General features: G+C 46.9%; 2 protein-coding genes across 4 annotated transcripts; one reads left to right on the top strand and one right to left on the bottom strand.

Annotated features, from left to right (window-relative positions):
- The first annotated feature begins 806 nt into the window (after positions 1–806).
- Positions 807–3,596, top strand: LOC130889199 (lymphocyte antigen 6K-like). Its single transcript, XM_057792815.1, has 4 exons — positions 807–825; positions 1,131–1,213; positions 2,033–2,134; positions 3,235–3,596. The coding sequence occupies exons 1-4, from the start codon at positions 812–814 to the stop codon at positions 3,540–3,542; spliced, it is 507 nt and encodes a 168-aa protein (XP_057648798.1). The 5' UTR covers positions 807–811; the 3' UTR covers positions 3,543–3,596.
- An 8,340-nt stretch (positions 3,597–11,936) lies between these two features.
- On the bottom strand, positions 11,937–17,741 carry LOC130888945 (cytochrome P450 11B1, mitochondrial-like). 3 transcript variants are annotated; one of them, XM_057792342.1, is made up of 9 exons: positions 17,497–17,741; positions 16,941–17,096; positions 15,250–15,449; positions 14,924–15,127; positions 14,518–14,669; positions 13,018–13,184; positions 12,728–12,806; positions 12,452–12,640; positions 11,937–12,050 (listed from the first exon to the last, which is right to left on the bottom strand). In XM_057792342.1, the coding sequence occupies exons 1-9, from the start codon at positions 17,739–17,741 to the stop codon at positions 11,937–11,939; spliced, it is 1,506 nt and encodes a 501-aa protein (XP_057648325.1). The 3 variants fall into 3 exon arrangements, with proteins under 3 accessions (XP_057648325.1, XP_057648324.1, XP_057648326.1); XM_057792341.1 differs by having other exon boundaries at positions 14,918–15,127; positions 17,497–17,735; XM_057792343.1 differs by lacking the exon at positions 12,452–12,640 and having other exon boundaries at positions 14,918–15,127; positions 17,497–17,735.
- Between the last annotated feature and the right edge of the window lie 9,248 nt (positions 17,742–26,989).

Here is a 26,989-nt window from a genome sequence, read left to right on the forward strand (position 1 = left end):
GCTTAAAAAGGAATAGAGATCATGGACTCAGGTATTCGTTTATGATAACAGACTGACAAAGTCACCCACTGATCGACGCAACAACTGGAGAACACTGGTCTCAGCTGCAAATGCAACTAGCCCTCTGACTTTGTACCTCATTCCTAGCAATGCTGCCCTTGTGCATATTTTCATACACCGAGAGTGACGTTCGAGATACTTTAGTACTGCATATAACATTTAGAATACCGCCCCCAACATTACTGTTATTTTAAAGGACACGCCGTGTTAAATTTCGGATACAGGATACATGCAGCTGTGAAAAAAATAAGAAACATTATCACAAGCTTGTGGGGAGAAAGCAAAGTAAAAAGGGAGCAAGAGAAACGGGAATGAGTTTGGCTGGAATTCTCTAAGGGACATCTGGCTGACAAATCCGCAGTAGCGCTTCTTGTGCTGTGTTCCTTAACACAGTCCCTCCTGTAGTGTGTGCTGTATATTCACTCATGGAACGAATCTGAACACAGACTCTGGCACCACATCTGCCCCAGGTGGCATAGGAAGGTCAGGGTGGGGCTCTCTGGGGCCCAGCTCCCTGGAGAACAGGGTCCTAAGTCATGAAGAATGATTGTAGTGGGCTCAGGCAGGGGGCGCCATTTGGCGGGTGTCACGCAGACCCTGAGTCGCCCCCTCTGGTTGAACCTCACTGGCGGGAAGGGCAGGAGCTGGAATGTTCCAGAAGGAGCACCAGCGGCACCTGTAGGGGGCAGTGTGAGGAGAGCGGGCCCAAACCAGCTGCTTCTCAGACTTCTCCAGTCAGAAGCCAGGACTCATGGACACACTGAGGTACCAACTGCTGAGGAAGGGAGTGTGGTTGGGGCTGTAGGCGAATTAACCGCTGATCTCTCAGGTCAGCAAGTGGTCCAGAGCATAGACTCTGTGGGGCAAAAAGTGTGAGGAGGTTTCTCCGAGGTATGAGCGCATGGGGCGGTGGGGGTGGGGCGACAGAACACGGGAGAGGGCAGCAGGAGTCCGGAGGGTGGGGAGGTGGGAGCAGATTCCGGACCTGGACATTGGAGGCTTCTGGGAGAGGCAGAACGAGGACATCAGGGAGCAGAGCTAGCCACTCTCTCCTCTCCTCTCCTCTACAGGACCAGGCGCCCTCTGGAGATGGTGGTCCTACTGGCCTTGCTCACAGTCATGGGCTTGTCATGGGTGCCGACCGCAGGAGCAAGTAAGTGCTGCATCCCTGTGCCCCTAGAAGAGCCAAGATGATGAAGTTTAGTGATGCCAGAGGGAGCCCACTGTGATATATCACACTAAAGTCCAGGAATGAGAGACCCAATGTCATGAAGGCTACAGTGTGGTGGGGGGGGTGGGAGGAGGGATAAGGGGTGGTGGTCAGGGGGTAGGGCTGGGCGGGAGAGGGCCTCCTGGGGATGGAGGAGTTGGGGTATGCTGGTGAAGGCCAGCAAGGGTGTGCTTCTGATTAGGAACTTCCCCTAGGGGCGAGAGTTGTGCACTCATTCTCTGGGGCTCCTGGTCTGTCTCTCCCATCACTCCTTCTTCTTGGAAGGTAGTTTAGAAAACCAAAGGCCACCCTAACCTTGGAGCTTCAGCACTGCCTGAGGATGGGAAATTAGTGGAGAGGGTGACTCCATTGTCTTCCCCAAGCTGGACCTGCGCCAATCCTGACGCAGGAGAGTTTATATTGCCCACTTAGGAAGGGACCTGGAAACAAGGAGGGTGGGAGAGGAGAAAGGGTGGCTGTGGAAATGGATGCCCTTTGGTATTTCTGGACACACAAGCGTGTCTGTTTGAGAACGTGGGTTCATGCAGTGTGTCCAGATGTGAAGGACCATGTGAAATACCCAGTGGACAGGTCGGGCAGCCTCCACAGGGAGGCTGAGAACTTAGGTGGCATGCACAGACTGTGGGCATGGGGAGAGTGGGAGCTCACTGGACTTGGCCGCCACTTGGAATAGGATGACGGGTTTGGTACTGCAGGAGGAACAATGTCCTATTTTCTCTCTTCTCCAATCCCTGACTTCAGACAGAATCACCTGTCACTCCTGTGAGGCAGAGAACAGCTTTAACTGCACAAATCCAAAGCAGTGTGAACCTGAAGAACAGTTCTGTGTGGTGGCTGCCATCCGTAAGTGTTGCTTCATTCTGGGTTCGTCCTGTGGGCATTACGCAAATGCTGTTAGGAATGGGAGCTGTCAATCAAAAGTGACCCATAAAAAACAAAAACAGTAACAACGATAACACACACATACACACACACACACAAAAAAAAAAAAAAAAAAAAAAAAAAAAAACGAAACAAAACAAAACCAAACAGACAAAATCTGAGAAGAGAAAGTCATGAAGTCATGAGCATCAGGTGCCGGCCTGAGTGCAGGGAAACACGAGCCAAGCAGGAACAACAGAATCAGCCATGGGCACTAGAGAGCTGGGAGAAGAGTAGAGATTTGTCTGCAGCTATTTCTCTTTAAAAGAAACAGAACTCTAATGATGTCAAATGCCTTACTGAGACCAGCATCTAGGTAGGTTTGATGAGGGTCAGTTACACCTTCATCCCCTTGAAGAAGTGGACATCGCTTTGGTGTTTGCAGACTGACTCAATCCCCTACCCCCCACCCCTTGATTCACTACAGAAATTCTGGATACTAGAAGGGCTTCCTTCCCAAAGTGGATCCAGGGAACCATTCTACCTACATGAGGATTTTCAGCGCATGAGCATTCAAATTCCATCCCCATCACCACTACCACACACACATCCCTGTGTGTTTCTCTGTGTTCTGGGAAGTTTGTAGGATGGGGGAGCAGTAGGCAGGACTGGATTCAGCTAATTGGAACTTTATTCCTTAATGTGAAGAAAACTCTCTTGTGCAATGCAAGATGACGTTCAAAGACTAGCCTCTCAGCTGGATCTCAGTCAGGATGACCAGAGCTCCTTCTGATCTGCTTCTCTGTTTCAGTCGCTTGAGTCAATTCTGTGTTTCTAAAACGTTGAGGCTCAAGGATCCTGTGTTTCCAAATAGAGGCACAAATCCCATAGCACGTGGAGCCCCACACAGTCCATCCTGGAACAGCCTGGACTTCTTCCTCCCGAGTGGTGGCTCCGGCCCTCTGACTGATGCTCTCCTTAAGTGAGGATCTCTGACAGGGTCTCAAGGGTGCAAATAACCCCTAGAGACTCCGGTATCAGAACCTCGAGCTCATCATATCTTTTCCTTTCTTTCCTATTAGAATTCTATGGACGTTTCTACATGTCTTCAAAACAGTGCAGCAGATACTGTCCAGTGCGTGTAGATGAAACTATTATCTCGTCTGATGGAGCGCCGCAGCCAAAGCCCTTTGTGGTCCAAAAGCCCTTGCCCTTCTTATATGCAAGGTGCTGCAAATGGGACCTGTGTAACGACTATGGGCCTCCAATCCCGCAGTTCAAGGAGCAGCCCGGGAAAGCCAGTGAGAGAAGAAACAGATACACTGAGCTGTTCCTGCCAGGCTTCATGGTCCTGGCTGCTCCTGGGCTCACAGACCTAAGCCTAATGTAAGCTGCAGATGGGCCTGGAGCATGCCTTGTGGGCCACGAATTCCCTGGACCCTGATGGACCCTTCTGATTAAATTTGTTTTCCTTTGTTAACCTCCTGACTTAAGTCCTGTGATCTCTGGATGGGTAGGTGGGAAGCCAGGCTCCATAGCTGTCAGCCCAGCAGCTCCTTGCCTTCCATAAGAGCCAGTTACTGGTCTTGCCAGTGTTGCTGCTCAGTGTCTCTGAAATTAACCCTTGCCCCTCCCTTTTCATTCCACTACCTCTGAGTGCCTTTGAGTGCCTCTAAGCTGGTGCAGGGGGAACCCTCACCTCCTCCACAAACACAACATGCACTGGGACCCAGGATCAAAGGGAAATATGGAATAACAGCAGCAAACATCCTCAAGATAAAACTCCTCTCCGCCATCTATGCAACTATCTGACACTGTGCATCCATTTGTAAATTTCCACCCATGGATCGATCTGGCATCAGAAGCTTGGGCCACATAGATGGCAGCAGGAATAGGTCCTCCGTGTTTCTAGTGAGCTGCAGCCATCCATAGGAGCTGACCGCTACCAAACAAGGACTTCCTGCCCTGCATTTTAGCTCCTGTCAGGGCAGGGGTGCCTATACACTCCATCTTCTTTCTGGTCTTAGGCAGCTGGGATGGAGAGCACTGGAGAACCTTCTAGAAAATCTCTGTACTGATTCTGAGACATCTCTGTCAGAGGACTCAAAGCCTATTTGGGGGACAGAGATCAGGAAGGGTCCTTGAGGGATGGACAGTATCTTCAGGACTAGAGTTGACCTCTAACATCATCTGTCTATCACAGGCTCTGAGTTCACACCCTGCCCTTGAGCACCTGGTAACAACAGCTAGGCCATTTCTATACCCCAGGAGTGAAGTTTAGGAGTGCTACTTTTGTGAAGGCAGAGAAAAGTTGAGACCCTGAAGAAACAGGTGGGGGAGGGTGAACATACACGAGAATTAATATGATGGCCTGTCGAGGGTTTTTGTTTCTTTAGCTGATTGATTTACCCAATTATCAACTTGGAAGAGGGACATCTATTGAGAAAATGCCTCCATCAGATTGGCTAATATCCGACTACCTGGAGACATTTTCTTGATTAATGACTGACGTGGGAAAGCCCATCCCACTGTGGGTGGTGCCACCAATGGGGGCCTGGGTTGTATCAGAAAAGGGCAAGCTTTATTGTGAGCCCACCAAGGCCAGGTGGTCTGGGACTGAATAAGCATGGGTTGAAACTGGACTCTCTGAGCATGGCGGACAATGAAGGCTGATGAGAAGCCAAGGACAATGGCATTAGGTTTCGATCCTAATACATGAACTGGCTTTGTGGGTGCTTAGCCTGTTTAGACGCTCACCTTCCTGGACATAGATAGAAGACCTTCGTCTTCCCGCAGGGCAGAGAATTTGGACTGCTCTCCAGTATCGAGAGGGAGGGGGAATGGTGTGGGGGAAGGAGAAGAGGAGTGGGGATAGGGGGAGGGGACTGGAGGGAGGGGGCAATATTTGGGAGGAGGGGAGGGAAATGGGAAACGGGGAGCAGGTGGAAATTTTAATTAAAAAAGAATAAAAAAATGCCATTTGAAAAAAAAAAAAAGAAAAGGGCAAGCTACAGGCAGCAAGCTAAGAAGCACGTGTCTTTTGTGGTATCTGCTTAAGCTCCTTCCTCTAGAAGTTATTGCCTTGAGTCCCTGCCTTCCTTACATGATGGACAACTGCAAAGGGAATTTAACCTTTTCCTCACCAAGCTGCCTTTGGTAATGGTGTTTATCACAGCAACAGAAAGCAGACGAGGCCACATGGCAGAGTCTGGTTGTAGTTTATTTAAATGGGTGTGATCTTTAGTGAAAAATCAGCCTGTAAAAGCAGACACAGAAATGGCTTCAGTTTGGAATTGTTGTGCCTCCAGACACATTAGGAAGAACCGTTTTCAGCAACCAAGTTGTGTTTGTGATTGTACTGGACTGACAGAGGGATGAAGAGCTGTAATGAAATAAGCATATGCTGTCTGCAAGTGTTAGATTCTCTTTCTAGAAAGGTCTCTGCAGAAGGAAAGAGATGCAGAGATTAGTATTTCGGAAAGTCAGGAACTAGGATGGGCACTAGCTTATATGAAGAAAGCTCATTAAGAGCAAATAAACACAGCCCCACTTGTACAGGAGCAAACAAGTCTTGAGCCAGACACCACAAGAAGGCTGGGGACATTCTCCGGTCAACCTGGCAGAGCAATGGGGAGAGCACAGAAACTCCCTGGGGGTGGGGGATGGGGATTGAGGGTTGGCGAAGTTCAGTACATGACACTGATGAACTAGATCTGTGGAGGGGAAGACCTCCCTTTCTCCTTGAGATAAGGTCTCCTTCTATACCTAAGATTGGCTTGGAATTTGTTATGTAGCCCAAGATAGCTTCAGACTTGTGCCCCTCCTACCTCAGCAGCCCTAGTACTAGGTTTACAGGTGTGAGCCACCACACTCGGAAACCATGCTTGTTTCTGTGTCTCTCTGGTTGACTCAGAACAAGACTTCAAATGAGGTTGGCCTTTGAGTAGCATGATAGCAAACTGGAACATTCCTTAAGGGCAAGAGAGAAGGGAGGTCATGGGGTAGGAGGCAGGAAGCACTCATAAGGGACCCCAGCACTGTGGCGGCCACTGAACTCAGACTTTCCCTGGTAACTGTCCGTGGACAGTAGTGGGAAAGCAGGTGGCTGATGTGTGTCTCACTGCGAGCCACTCCACAGGGCCACAGAGTAAGAAATAACTGTTTCAAAAGAGTAGTCAAAGGGGCAGGGTGCGTGGGTGTGACTGTTAATACTGTCAACTTGACAGGATCCATGATCATCTACAAGACAAATCTCTGTGAGAAGATTTGTAAATTAGGGTAATTGAGATCAAAAGAACTAACTTAAGTGTCTGCAGCTCCGTTCCATGTTTGGGGTCCAGGACCGCATAAAAGGAGAAAGCAAGGCGAGCACTAGCATGCATCTCCCTCTACTTCCTGTAGCTCCAGTTCCGGGATCTGGAACCCTCTTCTGCCATTGCATGTATGTGGTACACAGATACATGCAGGCAAAACACTCTTACACATGAAATAAAAAGACATAATTCTTTTAGAAAGAATACTATAAGAAAGAAAACTCTTGCTAGGCTGGATGTGGTGGTCCATGCCTTCAACCTCAGCCTCCAACAGAGGAAGCCTATGGAGGTTTGATGAGCATGACCCCCTCATATAGTTGAATGCTTTCTCCCCACTTGGTGGCGCTCTTTTGGAAGGATTATGAAGTGTGGCTTTGTTAGAGGTGTGCCACTAAAAGCCCCACCCACCATGCTGTCTCCCTTGCTCTGCCTCTTGCCTGTTGATGAGGTGTAAGCTCTCAGCTACTGCTCAGCACCATGCCTGCCCGCCTGCTGCGGCTGTGCTTCCCACCCTGATGCTCAGGCAGTCACCCTGTGAGATTGTAAGCAAACCCCCAGTGAAATGGCTTCTTTAGTAGTTGCCTTCGTCGTCCTGTTTCTTCACAGCAATAGACAGTGACTAAGACACAGAAGAAGGCAGATCTCTAGGAGTTTGAGGCCAGCCTGGTCTACAGAGAGTTCGAGGCCACTCAGGACTACATCGTAAGATCCAGCCTCAGAAAAGCAAACACACAAAGGAATGTCATCAGTCCCTTTATGTGACTTTTAACCTCAGAGATCTAAGTAAGAGCTGATTGAAACATCAACAATGGGATAAGGGTTACCCCCACGAAGCCTAGAACAAACACCAGATTTAGTGCTGGAGGATTAAAACGATCCACCTAAACCAAAACCAAAATAAACAAGAGTTATCTCCAGGGCACAGAGCATTAAGATGAAGGACTTAGCCCATAAGAAAAATAGAATGAGAACCACAGGAAGAGTGGGGTGTTGTTGTTGTTGTTGTTGTTTGCCTGTTTCCAACAAGATGTCTCACTACATTGCTGCTTGAATCGCTTTAGGTTACTATAACAATATTCCTTGGGGTGTACAATTTATAAATATTATATATTTAATGCCTGCAAATATGGGTCTGGGAAGTCTAAGACTGGGGGCAAAGTCTAAGATGTAATGCCTTATTGAGAGGTCTCCTTCATGGCGGTCACCTTCTCTGCGTCCACACATAGTAGAGGGATCAATGGGCCCGGGCTCTCCCTTCATGCCGTTTGTATTGGCTTCTCATTCACAAGAGATGGCCTGTGTGGCCTGTCCACCTACCACAGACTTCCTCTGTTTAGCTCCTTGACCATGACGTTGGGCTTCTGCTTGAATTCTTCAGAGATCCAGACATGCGAACTGCAGCAATGACTCAGAAAATCCCTGTTGTAAACTCTAGAATCATCCAGTGAAGAACATTTAAAATGCTTTTCAACTGTATTCCAATCTATTTGTGCGTATGTCAGAAGCATAAAATAAAACAGTAAAGTCTAGAAATGATGACATATGAACTATGGTGCCTGGCCCTGGTCACCTCCCTCAGGAAGCTGGCAGCCACCTCCAGAGAGTCTGCTTTCTCAGGCTCTGTGGTGTCACCTGGAGGAGGACGGTGGCACTGCTCTGAAAGACGGGAAACTAAAATGAAATCATAAATGAAAAGTTTAGGAGGAGACATCCCAAAAAAAGCAATAAAATAAGGGGAGCACACGCCATGCACAGTGTAGGCTGTGCATGAGAAAAGAAAGAAGTTCCTAGTGAGAATCCAGGATAATGTGTGAGGTTTCTGTTTTCTAATTCAGTCCCATCTGATAGACCCTGGGTACAGAAGTCCTGGAGCACGAAACAGCTGGAGGTGAGGCAGGTAGCCTCCAGAGCTGCAGCGATCCGGAGCCACGCCACATCGCTGCAGCTTTCTCTAAATTTATTTGAATTGTTTTTATTTGTTCTGTTTTGTTTATGTGTGTGGGTGCTTTGCACATTTGTTTGTCATACACCATGTGTGCGCAGTGACAGTGGGGTCAGAGAGGTTGTCAGGTCCTTTGGAACTGAAGTTGCAGGTCGTTGTTAGCCACCATGAGGTCTTGGGTATTGAACCTGGGTCCTCTGGAAGAGCAGCCAGTGCTGAGCCATCTCTCAAGCCCCATCTGCAGTTTTAATCGGTCTTTCCTAACACAGCTTCTTTTCCAGAATCTGGTCCATACTCCCCAGTAACTTTCATCAGCTGTCTGCCTACCAGCCTTTGTCACATAACATATAATTTATTTTGTGATTCTTTGTTTAATAGCTATATTTTGTATTTAAAACATTTGATGTGGATACTAAGACTTTTTTTCTTAAGCTCATAACACATTTGCCTATTTTTTAAATAAATAGGTGTTTCAGAGCTGACTTTTTAAGTTCTGTTTTTTTAATGTATTGGTTTTATTCAGAAAACTTGTTCTCAAAAATTTTAATTTGACCAAGAAGCGCATGGTTAACACACAGTTTTGTGGCCTTTCTTGGTAGCAAGATAGTTTAGAATCTGAAATTATTTGACAGCTCTCATATAGTCCTCTTCCAAGGACTGTAGTTTGGGTACAACTTCCTTTTAATTGCGTCACAAGTTAATTTCTTAAAGTCACTAAGTTTCATGATATTAAAATGAATTTATAAGATGAGAGTTTAAAAATGACGATTATCTGATTCATGTCACCAGCAAGGTAAGCGTTGAGTCACGCTGATCTATTACAGGTTATTTTAACTCGCTCAAGGCAACATCAACAAACACTGTCTTAAAAGACTCTGAGATGAAGACAGAAGAAATGGACAAGTTGAGATTTGCATATTTAAAACTCGGTGGGGTTTTGTCTGAGCTGAGTGTCACACAGACATCATTCAATTGGGTGAGGTTTACAAGCAGCAAGCTGTGTCCTGAGGCCTGAGCAGGGCTCCGACTATAAAGTGCTCTGCACGTGGGCTTGTTCGCAGATGTATATGCAGGTGTGCTTGTACATACACATTTTATTTTTAAATTTCTCTCTTGTTTTATGTGTGTAAATGGCTTTCTGCATGTATGTCTGTGATCCACATGTGTGCTGAGACTGCAGTGTTTAGAAGATGGTGTTGATCCCCAGGAACTTGAGTTATAGATATTTTGGAGCTGCCAGATGGGTGCTAGGAACCAAACCCATGGCCTCTGCAAGGACAGTGCTCTTAACTGCTGAGCTATCTCTCACTTCCTTGATGTTTCTGATCAGGGATATAAAGTGACTCAAAGTTGAGAGGAAAGGAACAAGGGGACGCTTTGGTCTCTGTGGCCTTGGCCTGACTCATCTTGTTCCCTGCAAGGCCAAGCTGCGAGACCTGGGCAGTCCAGCCACTTGAGAACAAATCGTGGTTTATTCAACCACTCTGCTTTATATAAACATGCAGCACATATTACTAAATTGTGGCAATGACATAGCCCATGCATACATCTCTCCCTGTTCATTTTGCTGTGATTTTAGAATTACCCACGAGTTGTAGACAAGTACAAAGAATTTACTCTCTCGTTTGGCTGAATTCCTCTGGAACTGACATCTCATATAATCAATGTGGTGTTTATCAATACAAAAAATGAACTTTGACAGGCTGAGGAGATAGCACAGTTGGTCAAATGTCTGCTGAGTTCTCGCAATCCTGAGTTTAGACAAACCCCATGAAAGCTGCGTGTGGGGTGGTTGGATTCCTGGAGTTCGCTAGTGGGATATTTTTACCAACTGGTGTACTCTCAGTTCAGCAAGAGACCTTGCCTCAATCAATAAGTTGAAGAGTGCCAGAGGCAGGTGCCTGGTGCCTACTTCTGTCTTCACATGCATGCATGCATGCATGCATATGTGTGTGCTCACACACCTCCATTATAGAGCGATATTAATTGAATCAAAGGAGACAATTATTTTTCACCAGTTTTTCCAGTAACAGCCATTAGCTTTGCCCCTAGGTAGAAACCCAAGACACCTTGTGCAGTGTGTGGTACAGTGGATGTCCCTAGGCTCTTCTCTTCTGTGCACTTTCTGACTGAATCCTTCGGCTCTGTTGGAGTTTTCTGCAGCACATCAATGAATGTGAAATCATCTGGTGTTTTCTTTTTTATTTATTTTTATTTTATTTATTTTTTATTTATTTATGGTGTTTCCTCCTGAGTAGAATGCTTTCACATCTGGGAGAAACCACTACAGAGAGAAAGAGCTGGAGGTTACTCTGCATTTCGTGTGTGTGTGTGTGTGTGTGTGTTGACAGATTTTTCCTGTTTTACCATGGATTTTGACATTTTCTCTCCTTCTCAAAGTGACTTTTCTTCTTTCTTTCTTTAGATGCTTGTGGCAGGTGCCCAGGGAGTCCAGAAGGGGTGTCATATCCTTGAGAGCTGCAGTTGCAGGCTGTTGTAAGCTGCTTTGCATGGTTGCTGGGAACCAAACCCAAATCCTCTGCAAAAGCAGCAAGTGCTCTTAACCACTAAGCCAACTCTCCAGCCCTTAAAGTGATTTTTATATTGAGGACTTTAAAGCCTTATACTGAATGTCATATGTCATAAGCATTTTCTGCCTATTCACCAGTTGGATTTTGGTTGCTTGGTGGGTGGGTTGATTTTTTTTCAGTGCAGAAACAGACCCATTTCTATTGTTCATAAGAGACAGTTCCTATTTTATCAGGGCTGCTAAGAAGGAATGAGGCAAAGAGAGTGTGGTTAGGTATGCTTGTGACCTGGGCACATTCCCTCCCTGCACTGTGCTTTGGCCAGTGGTGTCTGTAAGACCAGGAACACAGGGGCTGAAGGGTACCACACTGCTGCTCCAAATGCCCCAACTCAGTCTGACTTGAGATATGTGCTCATGCGATGACCAGAGAAACCTGCAAACCAATTTCTGAACCTTATGTTACCAGGACATTTCCTCAGGGTCTGCGCACGGACTGGACTAGAGGGTGATTGCTGAGCATCCACTGTGCCCTCTGAGCTCTGAGCCATATCACATGACATCTGGGGTGTGCAATATGCACAGTAGTTTCCCAGCCAGCCAGTTCTGTCTCTCTTCACATGTGAGAATGTGTCACGTGTGATCTCCTGGGCTTTCACTGTTGACATGAGATGTCCTTTCTGATGCTGGGTTCCTCTTGTACAACAATCATACAATACAAAGAAACTTAGGAGAGGGTTCAGGAAGAGAGTAACAAGGATGTTTGGGACCAGACAGGAAGGCAAAGCCATTAAATGGACCCAATTGAATGGACCCACAGTTGGAGGCTGGGTGTGGCGGGGAGGAGGTGGCAAAGAAGGGACAATAATCCTCCAGAGCCATTCCCTGGCTTTGAATCACAGTCTGTCAGATCCTAGAAGCTAGCCATGGCCACAGGCATAGTGTCCCAAGGAACAGGAGGGAGCTGCTGGCCTCCTGAGACACCAAAAACAGGCCATGTGACTAGCTGGCAGGCCGGAAAGTGAGAAGGGGGCTGGGGCTGGGCATCAAAACAAAGCGGTAGACCATCTGCACATCTGATTGTTCTTTTGTCTCCACCTTGAAGGATTTCAGCACCTGGAACACAAGGGGGCACGGTGGGAGGCAGAGCACTGGTCCATCTCCTGCTAAACTGCTCAGTGCTGCCACCATGCTGCAGAGAGGACCTCCTGCACCACACCTAGCCCTGCTCAACCCACCCACCCACCAAGCAACCGTTAAAGACCTGTCTGGGCAGTGTTTACGCACGCTGCCTGGCAGGTCCCATCCTGATCCACCTTATTCTTAAGGCCCTTCCCTCGCTGTGTGCGCTCTGTGCGTGCTCAAGCCCAGGCTCAGATAAACTCTGAGGGTCTGTTTTAGTTCACCACTGCTACCCATCCAGCCTACACGGCATCCCACAGGCCCCGCCCAGAACTGCTCACGTGGTGCAGATGGAGACCTCCCCCATCCTACAGGCCCCGCCCAGAGCTGCTCACGTGGTGCAGCAGGAGCAGCATCTCCACCTGTGCCAGGCGCTTCCCCAGACACTGGCGCACCCCAAAGCCGAAAGACAAGTTCTGGAAACTCCTTTTCCTCTCCAGCCAGCGCTGGGGCATGTAGCGCTCGGGCCTCGGAAATGCTGAAGGGTTTCGGCCCAGGGAGTAGAGGTAGAGCAGGACCAATGTCTGTGGGCAGACGCCAAGGGCAAGGTCAGCTGCCTCTTTGGGAAGGTGCAGAACAGGGCAATTGGTGGCTGTATGAGGATCACTCACCCCAGCAGGGACATGGTAATTATGAAGCGCCAGGTCCGAGCTTAGAATTCTCTCCAAAGAGGTAGCAACAGGATAGAGCCTGCAGGTGGGGAAGCAACAGGAGAGGCCTCAGCTCTGGAGGACTTCTGTCCACATCTGCACCTCCCTCCCTCAGATTCCCCCAGGGCGCTCAGCCAACCTCCAGAGGAGCAACAGCGTCCAGCCATGGGAAGAAGAGCAGAGAACATGGCTGCCTCAGCCCCAGAAAAGACAGGGAACAGAACAGCAGGGAATGGGCAGCCAGCACCTACCTCAAGGTCTCTTTAAGGGCAGCCTGCAACAGGGGCAGATCTGTCATAGCTCTCTGAGGATCTGCAGCGATGCTGGCCTCAGCTGCCAGACTCTCCTGCCGAATGGCCTGCTGAACATCTGGGTTCCGCGCCAGCTCAAAGAGAGTCATTACCAAGGGGACTGCTGTCTGCAGGAGCCAGAGAGCAATCTCGGATATCAAGCCTGACCCTCCCAAAGGGCATCCCTACTGTGAAGATACCTTTCTCCTAGAGAAGTGCATGGCCACAGCAATGTAGGACCCTCAGACCCTGATCTCCTCCTGTAACATTCCTTGAAATCCCAGTCCTGGCCAACACCTTAGCACCTTCAGAGTTGGGTGCTCACAATCTGATCTGGTGCCCATTGAGATGGACTCTGTGTCACTAAAGGAAACTGTGCCACCCACATCTACCTTCCCAAACACTTGATTTGTTTTGGCTGTCCACATGCCCCTCGAGATTGGCTTTATTGTCCAAACCTCTAAAGGGTCACAGCTTTTCACACTGACTCTTCCTGACTGGTGTGAGCCCTAAGCTTCTAGATCCAGAATGCATTTTTCATTGGTATGGCCCATAAAAACAGTCTCCTAGGTGTCTCCCTGAAGTCACTGGTCTGCTTCCAGCTTCCACCTTGGGCATATCAGCCGCTCTTTGTGTTGTCTTATTGGCCCTTCGTGATGGGGACCAGATCCCTGTTGGCCTCATCTGGCCCTCTGTCCCCTGCTTCAGGTAGCTTGCTGCCTCCCCAAGCCTTGTCTGTGCATACAGCTCTGGCTTTTCAGACTCCTTTTCATAGGCTCTCTGATCTCTGTTTGCTCTGTTCCTGCAGCTCTGGCTTCTCACTCCCACAAGCCCTGTGCTGGTCCTCATCCCCTCCCAAATACTACTCTCTCCATGGTGGGAGTGTCACGGACTCTTCCTTCTCCAGAACCTGAGGCCTCTATTCCTAACAAGAAGCCTAGCCCAGAGCAGTCTCTCAGAGAAGGGTCCTTTGACTGCCAGGAATCTTGTACCTGGACCCACGTTTCCTAGAGGCCGACCTGCGATCTTCCCCCTTCTCCGTCAGTAGGCAGCTTGGGTGTTTGTCGCTTCATCTGCCTTGCCTTTCCTTCCATCTGTCTCAAGCTCCCACTGACTGGAATGTCTGCTCCACAGTTCAACAGAGGACTCTGGGCTGCTCACTCTGCTCACTCTGGGCTGCCCTCCTAGCCCCGCAGCATGCTCATGCATTGGAGGAAGTGAGAGCAGTCTGCTGCTTGTGTGGGTTTTCTAACCTGATTTGTGCCTGGACTTGGTTGTGCAGGTCTTTTCTACAAACTCTCCAGCTAGGGTTCCTTTCCCTTTACTCGGACATTTCATTGGCTTCGCGGGGAATGGCTATGATGAGGGAACAAGATTGGGGGACCCAGGTGAGGAGGAAACTGCCCTTTGGGGGAACACCAGGGAGCATCACGGTGGAATTATACTCCGTGGGATCCTGACCGTGTCCACACTTCCAGCGATGAGTTCCAGAGAATTGGCCAGGATGGCATCCATTGGCAGAGCACCCTCTGCTACCAGCTCTGATATGACACTCCAGGACTGTGGGCAACCCTTTGCTGACTCTTGATACACATTCTTGACATATTTCATGACTGAATAAGAAGAGAGAACATGTGGTCATGATGTTGGGATAGTTTTTCCTTCATTGTCCCAGCTTATCGTGTCCCTGGCACCTCAGTATCCCTGCTTGTGTGCCACCTTGCTGGGTCACACAATCCTAAACTCACTGTGGAACCACAGAAGGGTCTTAAGCGGCCACCGCTCCTTGAAGGACATGAATGTGAATGGGAATCGTGGGATCATTGTCCCCCTGTCCCATGGTGCTGCCCAGGTCAGTGACCCTCACCATGCTCAGTGATGAAATCCCAGGACTCAAAGTTCTCTTTCCACACCCGGCTGCTTGTCCAGCGAGTCAAGCCACTGGGTAAAAACATGAGCTGTGTGGTGGTCTTGAACATGGAATGCAAGGCGTGGATGAACTTCAGGCTGCCAGAGTTCAGGTCGTGGCCAAGGAGGCCCAGTCGCTCCCCAAAAATAACAAAGTGACTGGCTGCAGAGAGAATATTATTGCTGACCAAGGCAGTCCCTGGTCTCAGTGATCTCCCCTTTCCTCCTTCTTGGCCTCTGCCTTCCCCATATCCCTCAAGCTGGAACCTTCCCGAGGCCACACACCTTCTATGGTATAGTTGAACACACTGGACTGAAAGTCCATGGAGAAGCTTCCATGGGCATTCATCAGCATCTTCTTCTTCAGGGCCTCCAAGAAGTCCCTTGCTGCCATGTCCACCATGGGGACAAACTTTTGAACAGCCTTTGGTGACAGCATATTTGGGTTCAGCCTCAGTCGGTTGAAGCGCCATTCAGGCCCATTTCTGCAGAGCACAGAGTAGAGGTATGGACACCTCTCAGGAAAGGCCTGGCCCAGGCTGTGCCCATCTTTCTGCCCCTCAGAGAAATTGGGGCAAAGGGGTGGCAGGCTCGGCAAGTCCTGTCCCCACTTCTTTCTTTCAACACAGTTTCCGTGTGTTGGACAGAGGTCACTAAGTCTAAGGTGGACTTGGCATAGCCACACCCATGCAGAAAGGAGGCTGGGCTGTCAAGCTCTGCCCACCTGACCTACACCACCTCCCCACAGAGGAGAAGCCCTGGCTGAGTTTACCCACCCTGTCAGCACTGTGGAGTGTGTGCTCTCTGAGTCTTCAGCACCTGCCTGTCTCAGCTAAGAGATCCCATCCTCCCTAGGGCAGGAAGCATAGCAGAGGACCACTTACAACATGCACACACCACAGCCCAGGACACAGGGTTCCAATGGAGATTCTCCAATGAATGACAGCAGGAGTTTGCCTCCTGCGCCACACATGCAGAAGGCCTGTCCATTGGTGTTCTAAAACCCACAACAACTGCCAGTGACCACATGCACATGTACTTGCACACATGCCCACACAGGACCTCAAAAATACGTGTGGACACCTTAGTCCCTGTGTGCATAAACCTAAGAGAACAGCTGCACACAGTGAGGCAAATACACAGTCATTCAGAGAGTGAAGTCTTAAATCAGGACATATTATCACACTTTTGGGTAATTACTAACAAATTAAACACCACAAATATACAGATGCAAGACACGTGCACATATATGTACATATGGCTCTGCCCCACTGCCTGTTGAGCATTTCCTTGCTTCCAGATGATTTCAGTCAAGGTTCCAAGGAACTCATTTCTCTAAACCATGACTAAGAAAATACTGCTCTTTGTGTGGTCTCAGTCCACCGTCTGACTTCCTTTATACTCCCAGAGTAATAACCCCTTTGCTGCTCAAGTAGCCTAAGCCACCAGAAGCCCCCATCGCCTCTCCAGATGTGCACCCAGCTGCAGAAGGAATCTCTCCCCTCTCTCACCACACCATTCAATGCTTGATTGTGAGCCCACAAGAGCCACCAACTTTCTGCTCTCCACCCCTACCTGTTCTTCATCTTGAGGGCTGTCTATCCCAGATCTCTGTGAGTGAAGGCACTCCTAAGGAAGCAAATCTGCCTTGCTAGACATCAGGATGTGACAGATGTCTATAACCCTGAGTCAGTGGCTCTCCCCATCCCCACCCCCACACACACACTTTCTAGGAGCATTGCTACACGCTATTGGAAAGAGAGTCATACTCCGGGAAAGACCTCAGAGCAAGTGCTGGATGAAGAATCATAGCTTCTCTCAAACCTATTTGTCTTCTCCCCAGACTCACAAACTACATGGCATGGTACCAATCTATGCTTGGCAGTGACTGGTCTTCACATTCACCCCAGCCAGTTTGGCATCCTGTGTTCAGAACCACAGTCTCACCTCCCTCCTCATTCCCAATGTCCACTCACAGCAAAAACAAGCCACGTCTCAGGCCACGGTGTTCTCTGTGGGCCACCCAGGGTTCCAAGACCATGCGGCAGGGCTGTGTACTGTCTGCCTGAAACACCTTCTCAGCGTCCTCCGGGAACATCACAGACACAACCTGTGTTCTTCCTATGCTGTACCTATGGGGTGAAGAACAGTGCCTTCCTGTGGGGGGAATGTCCTCCACCTCAGGACCCTACAGAATCCAGCCCTGTCTGTGTGCTTCCTCACCTCAGCCTCCCCTAGCCCTGGCTCTCCCCCCAGGAGGGCTCCTCCCACTGTCTGACTGACTTCTCTCCACTTCAGCACTCCTGACACTCTGTCCTCTCAGCCATGAGCAGTGCCTTTCTCTGTCCATGTGGAGAACCACGGTCTCCATGAGTCAGGTCCATAACCTCCTGCGTTCCTTCCCTGTCTCCCTCAGGAGAGAGTGCCTGGTGCCTACTGGGGAGTGCAGCCCCTCATACCCTGCAGAGCCTGAGCAACCAGGGGCCCAGGAAGCTCTGTCTGAGCTCAGCTAAGGGTCAGGAAGGCCCTTACCTGAAAATGGGCCCCAGCTCCTGGAAGGCCTGATGCATCTCCAGGTGCAGGTTCTCTTGGCCCTGCTCCCTCAGGATCTGTATCATCTTCAGCCACCTGTTTCTGGAGTACTGCGGGATGGCTTCAAAGGGCTGCAGTGTGTTGGGAGCCAGGGTTGCTGTGGTGCCCAGTGCCCTTGTCCCACGCAGGCACTGCCAGGGTCTTGCCAGCCACACATCTGCCTTTACCTTGAGTGTCATCGCCATTGCTTCCTCCTCTCTTCAGTCCACGGCCTTTTATCCTGCCTTGAGGACGCGAACTGCAGACTGAGGGTGTCGCTGCTGGATATGTCCCTGGGCTTGACCCCGAATTCTATTCAGGGCAGATGGCTCTGCTGGAGGTAGAGGAAGGAAATGGCTTCCTTCCAGGGCCCGTCTCTGCAATGCCTGTAGGAGGGTGGCCGTTAAGGTCAGGTGCAGAGTTTACATGGACACTTGAAGAGTTTCCACTGGAGGGCACAGCCCGCTTTCTCCTCCCCAAGCTGAGAGCAGTCAGATGAAGAGAGTGTGCTTTATTGTGGAGCCTTGAATGAGTCACCCTCATTTTTGCTTTGAGGATCACTAGCCTGATAAGGAGGGTGGATTTTTGCTCACTGTCCTGACTCACATTTAAATGTCTTCTTTGAAAATTTCTCATATCTCTTCAGACTGAGAACTAACAAATATATTTATCATTGGGTAGAGGGATGGCTTAGTTGGCCAAGCATGACAACCCGAGTATAGACCCCTGAAAACCACGTAAAAGCAAGGTCCATCAGCGGGAAAGGCCAACATTTGGTAGTCAAAACAGGCGGAGCTTCAGTCTACAGTCAAATGTGAACATTCTAGGTTTAGTACAAAACCCTGTGTGTACGCACGTGCACACACACACACACACGGAGCCAGACCTCTCCCCCACAGATCTATGTGCATATATTTATGTACACATTTCCCATGCAGAAAGGGGTTTTTTAAATACTTCTAACTTTTATTGATTCTTTGTGAATTTCACATCATGCATTCCCATCCCACTTAATCTGCCCGACCCCTTACATCCTCCCTCTGCCCTTGCAACCTCCCCCGAAAACAAAATTTAAAAGAAAAACCAGGGACCAAACATAGCATGCCAAAAGGGGAGGGAAAGGAGAGAAATATCACTGTGGAAGCTGAAGTGGGGCCTGCTGAGCCATACAGAGTCCATTCATCTCTTACAAGGGTTCATTGCCATGACTCATTGGCGTCATTGGTCTGGCTCAAGGCCTCTGGCTTCTGCTACCCTGCTGATAATGGGTTCTCACTGGGGTTCGTCTTCAATATCTTGGTGTTGTCATGGAGATCCTGCTGCTTTGGAACTGGAGGTTCAGCCCCTTCACATGTTCCAACAGTTCATAGATGAGGTGGATGCTAGGGTGGGCTAACTCGTAGACCTGGTTCTGGAGCTGGGTGGTAGCTACTAGTTCCCCTCACTGTCAAAACCTGGACAAGCTCTCCAGCACTGCCTGGGCTAGCTCACCCAATACCACCCGAATTGATGAGTGAGGCCAGTTCTCCTGCCTTCGGGTCTTCATATCTGGCTCACCCACACTCAGCATCACCAGGGCCAGCTCTACTGTTTTGCCCAGGCAAGGTGTAGGACCCTCTCAGAATGTTGACAAATAGAAAAATAACTCTCCAAAAGGGACTATCAAGAAAACCAAATAGGTTCTGTAAGTATAAAAATCTAAGATATACAAAATCATATTTCTAAATTTATAGAGCTGGTTTTGGAGATGGACTCTGGCTCAGTCCCTCTCTAATTCCAAGCCTGTTGTTAAGACAAAAACCCAGAGTTTCTGGAGTTTCTGTCTCATGTCAAGAGCCATGGTATGGGACAGAAAGAAATATGAGTTTAGAAAACATCTTTGCTTTTCTTCATATCTATCATATCTTTCATTGAATATATCAACCATGCCTTTCATTAAATATATGTATGTCTATATATGTCTATATGATTAATGTTTAAGTTTTTCACAATGAACAATGAGTTTTTCCTGCAGTGACATTTGAAGTTTCCAGGAAAAAGATGGGGCCCCACAACAACTCCACCTGGTTGATATGACGTCATGATACTGATAGCGCTACTACAAGACCTGTTTTGGGTACCAGCTGCACAAGACAGTTCCAACTTGGTTAGCTGAAACGGTGCACATCTTATACAACATTCTGGCCAGACCTGCACAAAATACTCAGAGACTATTTGCAATTTTAAAAGACATTGATCTTGAAATTTAACCATCATTTTACTTTCACAGGATCCCCCAGAAAGAACGTCGCCCCCATGACAATTGGAAGTAATTCTAGAGGACGATATCCCCTCTCCCAGTAAAGTTTGTCCTTGAGTTTAGGGACATCATTTAGGGGTTGATTATAATTAGTATACGGTTGAGGGTTGGGGGAGGAATTTTATAAACTCAGGGATCTTTGTGAAAAAAAAAGAGAGAGAGATAATTGAATGATGGATTAATAGATTTGTAATTGTGAGTTACTGTTTTTAGACAAATATATTGATATCGATTCTTGTATATTGATACAAAGTTAAATTATATTGACTATTGTATGCATGCATCCTACCTCCGTTTAAAACATTTTTATGTATTGATATATATTGTATTGATATATATATATATTGTATAAATTTACCATATTGCACTGTGCATTTTTACCTCCGATTAAGATACTTATATATTGTTTATATATTGATATATATTTACCATATTGCATTGTGTATTTGTGCATTGTTTATATTTGGAGGTCATAGTGTCCTCATTTATTGCACAGTTGTTCATTGTCTTAGTCTTTAAGTTAGATAGGTATTGAGAATTATATAGATCAATAGTCATCTATGTTTGTCATTTATAATTAGACTAATCAGGTTCTTTAGATACAGAGAGATTATATTCAGTATAGACAGATAATCTTCAACCTCTTCAAAGAGCTGCAGAAATGACCTTTAATCTAACTCAGAGTTTCGTGGTAGTGAGACACAATTGCTCCTGGCAACACTGATCTATTCCTGAGAGAATGTTGAGCACCAAAGACACTCCACCTGGAGCCTTTCTTTTTGGCTGAACTGGCCTTTGGGCAAAGAAACGCCCATGCCTCAACCACTGACAGAGATACAGAGTATCCGTAAATGGATAAAACAGGACTGTCATATCCTGCCAAGACAGGGTAAGATAGTTTTGACAAGTTTCTTGCCTTTGAAAATGGTATGTCAGTCATGTTAGGCCTTAGCCAAAGTTGGTTGCTTCAACGCTGCAAATGTGACCTTGGGTGATTGCCCAGGTAGATAGCTGTCTCTGTGATTTGTTGCATAACATTATTTCCCTTCTCAGATCTTGGATGGGGTTGATGACTTGGCCAAGTTATTTATTATACAAGACTTAAGCTAGTTAGAATAGGATATTTGTACTTATTGTATATAATTTCATAGTAAGTTTAGAACTCTCTTACTTAAACAAAAGGGGGAGGTGTTGCGAGAGCTCCTTCTGCTCCTTCAGCCAATAGCCACTGAGATACCAGCCCACTGGGGTGTGGTCTCTCTCCCTTTAAAAAAGCGGCCACTTCCCTCCGCACTTGCTCTGGCTTCCAGCTCCTCTTCCGGCGACTAGGCTCCCTTCCTGATTGAGCAGAGGGCTGTTGTCTGGGACAGTGATCTGTAAGTTTTTTCCTTTTAAATAAATAGCTTCTCTATTGGTCATAATTCCAAACTGGTGTGGGATTGTTTGTGACTTACGCCTTCACATGTATCCTAAAAAAAGGGGAGAGGGGAATCTTGAGCTCCAGGAAGACAGGAAGATGGGAATTTTGGGCAGTAAGCTGTGCTAGCTCAATATGGGAAGATTGTAACTCTCTGGAGTACAAGCCTGGGGGTGGGGTGGGGGAGACAGTAGGGATAGATTTTAGTTTAGGGACTATGGGAAGCACAGTTTCATGCCTGTCGCTTTTACTTTCTCTCCACCCTGACACTCACTTCTGTAGAATCTTAAAAGAAAACCTGTCTCATTCTCTTGTCTTAGGGCAGTGAAGTCCAGGCCTGTGGGGCTCTAGAGGAGAGCAAGGACTTTGTTGCAAATGGGTTTAGACTATTGTGTTAGAGTCTAGGAAGCATCTGGTGGCATTCCACCCATGCCATGGAAATTTGAATGTGGCCACAGCAAAAGTCATAGACTAAGTTGTCTGGTGAAGCAATTTCAAGACAGCACAACACTGAGCTTGGGGCGGGTTGCTCACTGCACTTAGATTTACAGCAGAAAGATGTGAAAATTTGAGGTTTGGCAAAGAAAGGGGTATAAATGGAGTTAATGCTGTTCACAGCAGAGACGAGGTCAGCGGTGTGCTGTTAGAGAGATTGACACATAAGGAGAACCCACACACTTGCACTTGAATAAGAGGGACGGCATCTAGAAGCTAAGACCCCCACTCTTGGGGAGCTTAAACATCTAAAGCACGAAACAATTGCACACCAGTTTGGATTTAAAGGTTTATTTATTTGAGAGGAAAAAACTTACAGAACACCTTCCTACACGACAGCCAGGAAAGGAGTCTAGCCGCTGGAGCAAGAGAGAGAGAGCTCGTGCGTGTAGAGGGCTGAAGCTGCTTTTTAAAGAGAAAGAGACCACGCCCCCAGGGGGCTGGTATCTCAACCGCTATTGGCTGAAGGAGCAGGAGGAGCTCCCGCAGCAAACATCCAGTCTTTTCTGAGACTCAGGACAAAATGCAAACTCATTTGGAAAGCTTCCACCCAAAAGAAAGGAACTTAACAGAGAACTCCCAGGGCATCCTTCTTCAGCAGGTCCATCTAGGGAATTTTTGCCAGTTTCCTACAGGGAGATGTTCAGAGATCAGTGAGGCTGTGTTAGAAGGGGCCCTTGGCTGTATCTCAAACTGCAGAACTCCGGCCTCATCTACATGATGCAGTATGCACCCGTGGGAGGGTGAGAGAGGCTTGTGTCAAGCTTCCAGACCACTTCTGAGGCCAGACAATGGGAAGCTCTTGAAATAGCCATGCAGGAAGCAGTGGGGAAGAGTCCTAAGCTGCAATGGGCTCAGAATGCTGGCGGTGCCAGAAATGTGCAGGTCTGCCGAGAAGAGCTGCAGCTGTGAGCAGAACTCGGCCGATAGAGAAAACGTTCTGCAATCAAAAGAGCTACAGATGGAGGGCTTGCCAAACCTACGGAGCCCTGATGGTGCCATCTTGAGCTCAAGATTCTGACCAAATGTGGAACTTAAGAATTTGATGTTTACCCTGCTGAGTCCAGTCTTGTTTTGGTGTGATCCTCATGTACTGTGTCCCTGTGATGGCTAGCTCATTTGTCAACTTGACACTACCTAGGATTAGCTGAGAAGAGGGATTGTCTGCGTTGATTGACCTGTGGATATGTCTGTGGGTGAAGAGGTCTTAATTAAGTTCCTTGATATGGGAAGACCCAGGCTGCGGTGGGCAGTACCATTCCCTAGGCAGAGAGCCTAATCTATCTACAAGTGAAGAAGCCAAGCTGAGAGAAAGCAAGAATGAACAGTCGGGCACATGCTTCTGCTCTTGATTGTGGCTATGACGTGAAAAGGGTGTAACTTGGAATCGTAAGCCATACAAACCCTTTCCCTCTTAAGCTGCTTTTTGTTGGGCTGTTTTTATCACAGCAGAGATAAAACTAGGGCAGGCCCTATTTCTCCCCTTTAGAATGAAGACAGTCGCTCTGAGCAAGACTGATAGGAAATGCATTATTTGGTGCTTATTTTTATATGGACTCACAGTTAAGAGATGGCCTTGGACCCCAGAAGAGACTTTAGACTTTTGAACAGTGTTGCAACTACTTAGTCATGGGGACTTTTAAAGTGAACTGGAAAAACTTTGGATTGTGAGGTAGCTATAGGCTTACTGGGGTCAGGGACAGAGTGCAATGGTTTGTCTGTGAAATGTCCCCACAGGCTCATGTATTTGAATGCTTGACCCCAAACTGATGGCTCTGGATTTGGAAGTTGTAGAATGCTGAGAAGATAAGGCCTATCAGGAGAAAGAGGATCTCTGGAGAAAAAGCCTTAAGATTTATAGTCTGGCCTATCAATGTTTTACCCATGTTTTCTGTCTCCTGTTCCATCAAGATACAAAGGGGTGAGAAATCCAGGCCTCAAACTCCTGCCAGCATGGAATCGGCTAGCCCTGTGCCTTCCCTGCCACAATGAACTTTGTCCCTTGGGACAGCTGGTCTTTACTTGTTAACTTGACACAATCTAGACTCACCTGGAAAGGGGGTCTCCATGGGAGATTGTCTGCATTTGGTTGTGGGCGTGTCTATGAGTGAGGTCTTTATTAAATTCATTGATGTGAGAAGACCCAACCCACTGTGGGGAGGACCATTACCTAGACAGGGAGTCCAGCACTGTTATAAAAGTGGAAAAAATAAAATTATCTCAAGCAAAGCAAGCAAGTGAGCGTGTGTGATGTGGAAGTGATTTCTTGAGTGGTGCTTCAACGTGATGGACTAAATCCACTTAAAAACCTGAGAGGGCTTTTAAAAAAATGGGGAGAGAGAATTTAACACAGCTTTTGGCTGTTTGTGGGTGGCTTGCCACAAAGAAATTTTCCTGACTCAGCAGCAGGAAAAAACTGGCTGTTTTAAAATGCCGGCTTTCTGGGCTGTGCCACCATTGTGATCTCTGCCTGGCTCCTGCGGGAGACAGAGCTTTTGAATGGAGCATTTGAAGTAAAGTGCTATGGCTTGTTTGATGGCAATGTGAACTGCTGTGTGCCTGGAACTGTGAGCGGCTCAGGGGCACCAAATGGCTCTGAGGCAGGAGCGGCTCCGGCTCCACTCCACTATGCTGGTCTGTGCTGAACCTCAGGCAGTAACGATCGTAATTACCATAACAACAGCGCAGTTAAAGTTTAGACTGGCAGTAAACAGGCAGTACCATATTACCCCTACATGGTACAACTTAAGTTTTAAGAAGTGCTTAACTTTTTAAGAAATGCTTCTTGATAGTAAAAAAATTACAGATTCACAATAGGACAGATTCAGACATAGGCTTTGGAGAGAAAAGAAAAAAAGATAGAGAGAGAAAAAAAATTAATGCCCTGGAAAAAAAAGGGTAAAGTCTTTAAAGGGACAGAGTACAGTTATAGATTAAAAGAAATAAAGGAAAATGAGCCACGTAAAAATGAAAAATTCACAGAGAGTCTGGATTATGTACATTGTGTTTTCTTTAAATTTTTTGACTGTAAAGGAGCTAAGTACAGAGAGACATTTCATTACATGGGCTGCCAAGTTAAACCAGAATGGATATAAGGGTATTATGATTTCAGAATTTGGGACTAAGGATATGATGCTTTGGAGAGGGTCTTCTTTTGTTTTCACAGAGGATGAGACCCCGTGGATCGCTTCTATCCCAATATGGTATGATAGACCACGCCCTCCTGAAAAGTTGCTGTGAACACCCTCAAAAAATTACTTTGCTCAACTGCCGACTGAGATGAACCTAGCAGACAGGTTATCCCATAAAAGACCTGAATAACAGCGCTCCCATTCAGCAGGAAGCAGTTTGGAGAGAAAAAACTGTGCCCATGTTCCCAAATATTGTTTATAAATGTTCTTTTACATTTAAAGGGGGATATGATATAGATATGAATAATTTGCATTGGTATGGATTTTAAGGTCAATTTTGTTATATGTATATGTATTTCTGATCTTGATTAAGGTATTGTGATTGTGTAGTTCATTTAAGAATGTAATATATAAGGCCGGGCGGTGATGGCGCACGCCTTTAATCCCAGCACTCTGGAGGCAGAGGCAGGCAGATCTCTGTGAGTTCGAGGCCAGCCTGGTCTAGAAGAGCTAGTTCCAGGACAGGAACAAAAAAAACAAAAAAACAAAACAAAACAAAACAAAAAAGCTACGGAGAAACCCTGTCTCGAAAATAAAAATAAAAAAAGAATGTAATGTATAATTAGGAAATATAGGTTGCTAATGGATAATCATCAATAGTCAAGCTTGTAATCATGTTAGTTAGATTTTCTAGATATATAGAGATATATTTCAGTAAGATAGGTATTCTTCATATCTTTCAAAGACTACAGAATATGGCATTTAATGTTTTAATAACTTAGGGCTTTTCATGACAATGAAACACGTCTGTTCCTGGCAGCACCAATCTACTTCAAGAGGAAGATGGGCATCGAAAAAGGCACCTTATGGAGTTTGATAGCCATTTGGGCAAGAAACTGCTCTTGCCTGGACTGATGCATAAACTAGACACAAAGAACCCACAGAGAGAGGACTACTGAACTTACCTAAAGGTGAGATGGTCTTTTGGGGTTCCTGATTCATGAAAGAGTCTGCGAGACATTCTGCAGGACACAGCAGATAGTGACTGACTGTCTTTAAAATTTCCTGCTTCATGGAAATGTCTCTGGATACTATGGGCCTGTAGGCCGAAGATGGATGCCCCAGTGGTACAGAGGAACTTTGGATGACTGTCCAGGCAGTGAGATGTCTCTGTCATTTCTAGAGTTTGGAAGTTACTTATTTCTTGTTTGCTTAGGTAATATTATATCCTTCTGGAGTCTTTGATGGAGTTGAAGAATAAATAAATAGTTATAGTTTTCCTTAGTTATGATAAAAGAAAATAGATATAAATATTGTAACTGTAATTCTTGCTTTATAACTGTTTTGCTATATGTAATTTTATTATGTTAAAATGAAAGCCTTCCTTTTTTGTTTAAACAGAAAAAGGGGAAATGATGTGGGAGTGATTTCTTTCTAATCTGTTGCTTTCGTTGGTTAATTAATAAAGAAGCTGCCTTGGCCCATTTGATAGGCCAACCCTTAGGTGGGTGGAGTAGACAGAACAGAATGCTGGGAGAAAGAAGCCGAGTCAAGCAGTCACCATGATTCTCTCACTCCAGACAGACGCAGGTTAAGATCTTTCCTGGTAAGCCAGCTTGTGGTGCTACACAGAATATTAGAAATGGGTTAATTAAAGATGTGAGAATTAGCCAATAAGAGGCTGGAACTAATGGGCCAAGCAGTGTTTAAAAGAATACAATTTCCGTGTAATTATTTTGGGTATAAAGCTAGCCATGCGGGCAGCCCGGTGCCAGGAACTTAGCCCGCCACTCCTATTACAACACGTGTGTGCATTTGTGTCTCTCTGACCTTGACTGTGGATGTGATGGGACCAGCAGTTTGAAGTTCCTGCCTTTACTTCCCCACAGTAATGGGACTGTAACCTGGAATTCTAAACTAAAATGAATCCCTTTATTAGTTATTGTTTTGGTTTTCGGTCAGGGTGTTTCATCACAGCAGCAAGAATGAAGCCAACACAATGTTCAGACCATGAACGGAAATAATTTCCCTTCCCTCAAGTTGCTTTTACCAGATTTTCTGATAAAAAGTATTAAGAAAAAGTGGCTAATATTCGTACTTAGCTCACAAGCA

Source organism: Chionomys nivalis, chromosome 17 (genome assembly GCF_950005125.1).
Source record: "Chionomys nivalis chromosome 17, mChiNiv1.1, whole genome shotgun sequence".
NCBI lineage: Eukaryota > Metazoa > Chordata > Mammalia > Rodentia > Cricetidae > Chionomys > Chionomys nivalis.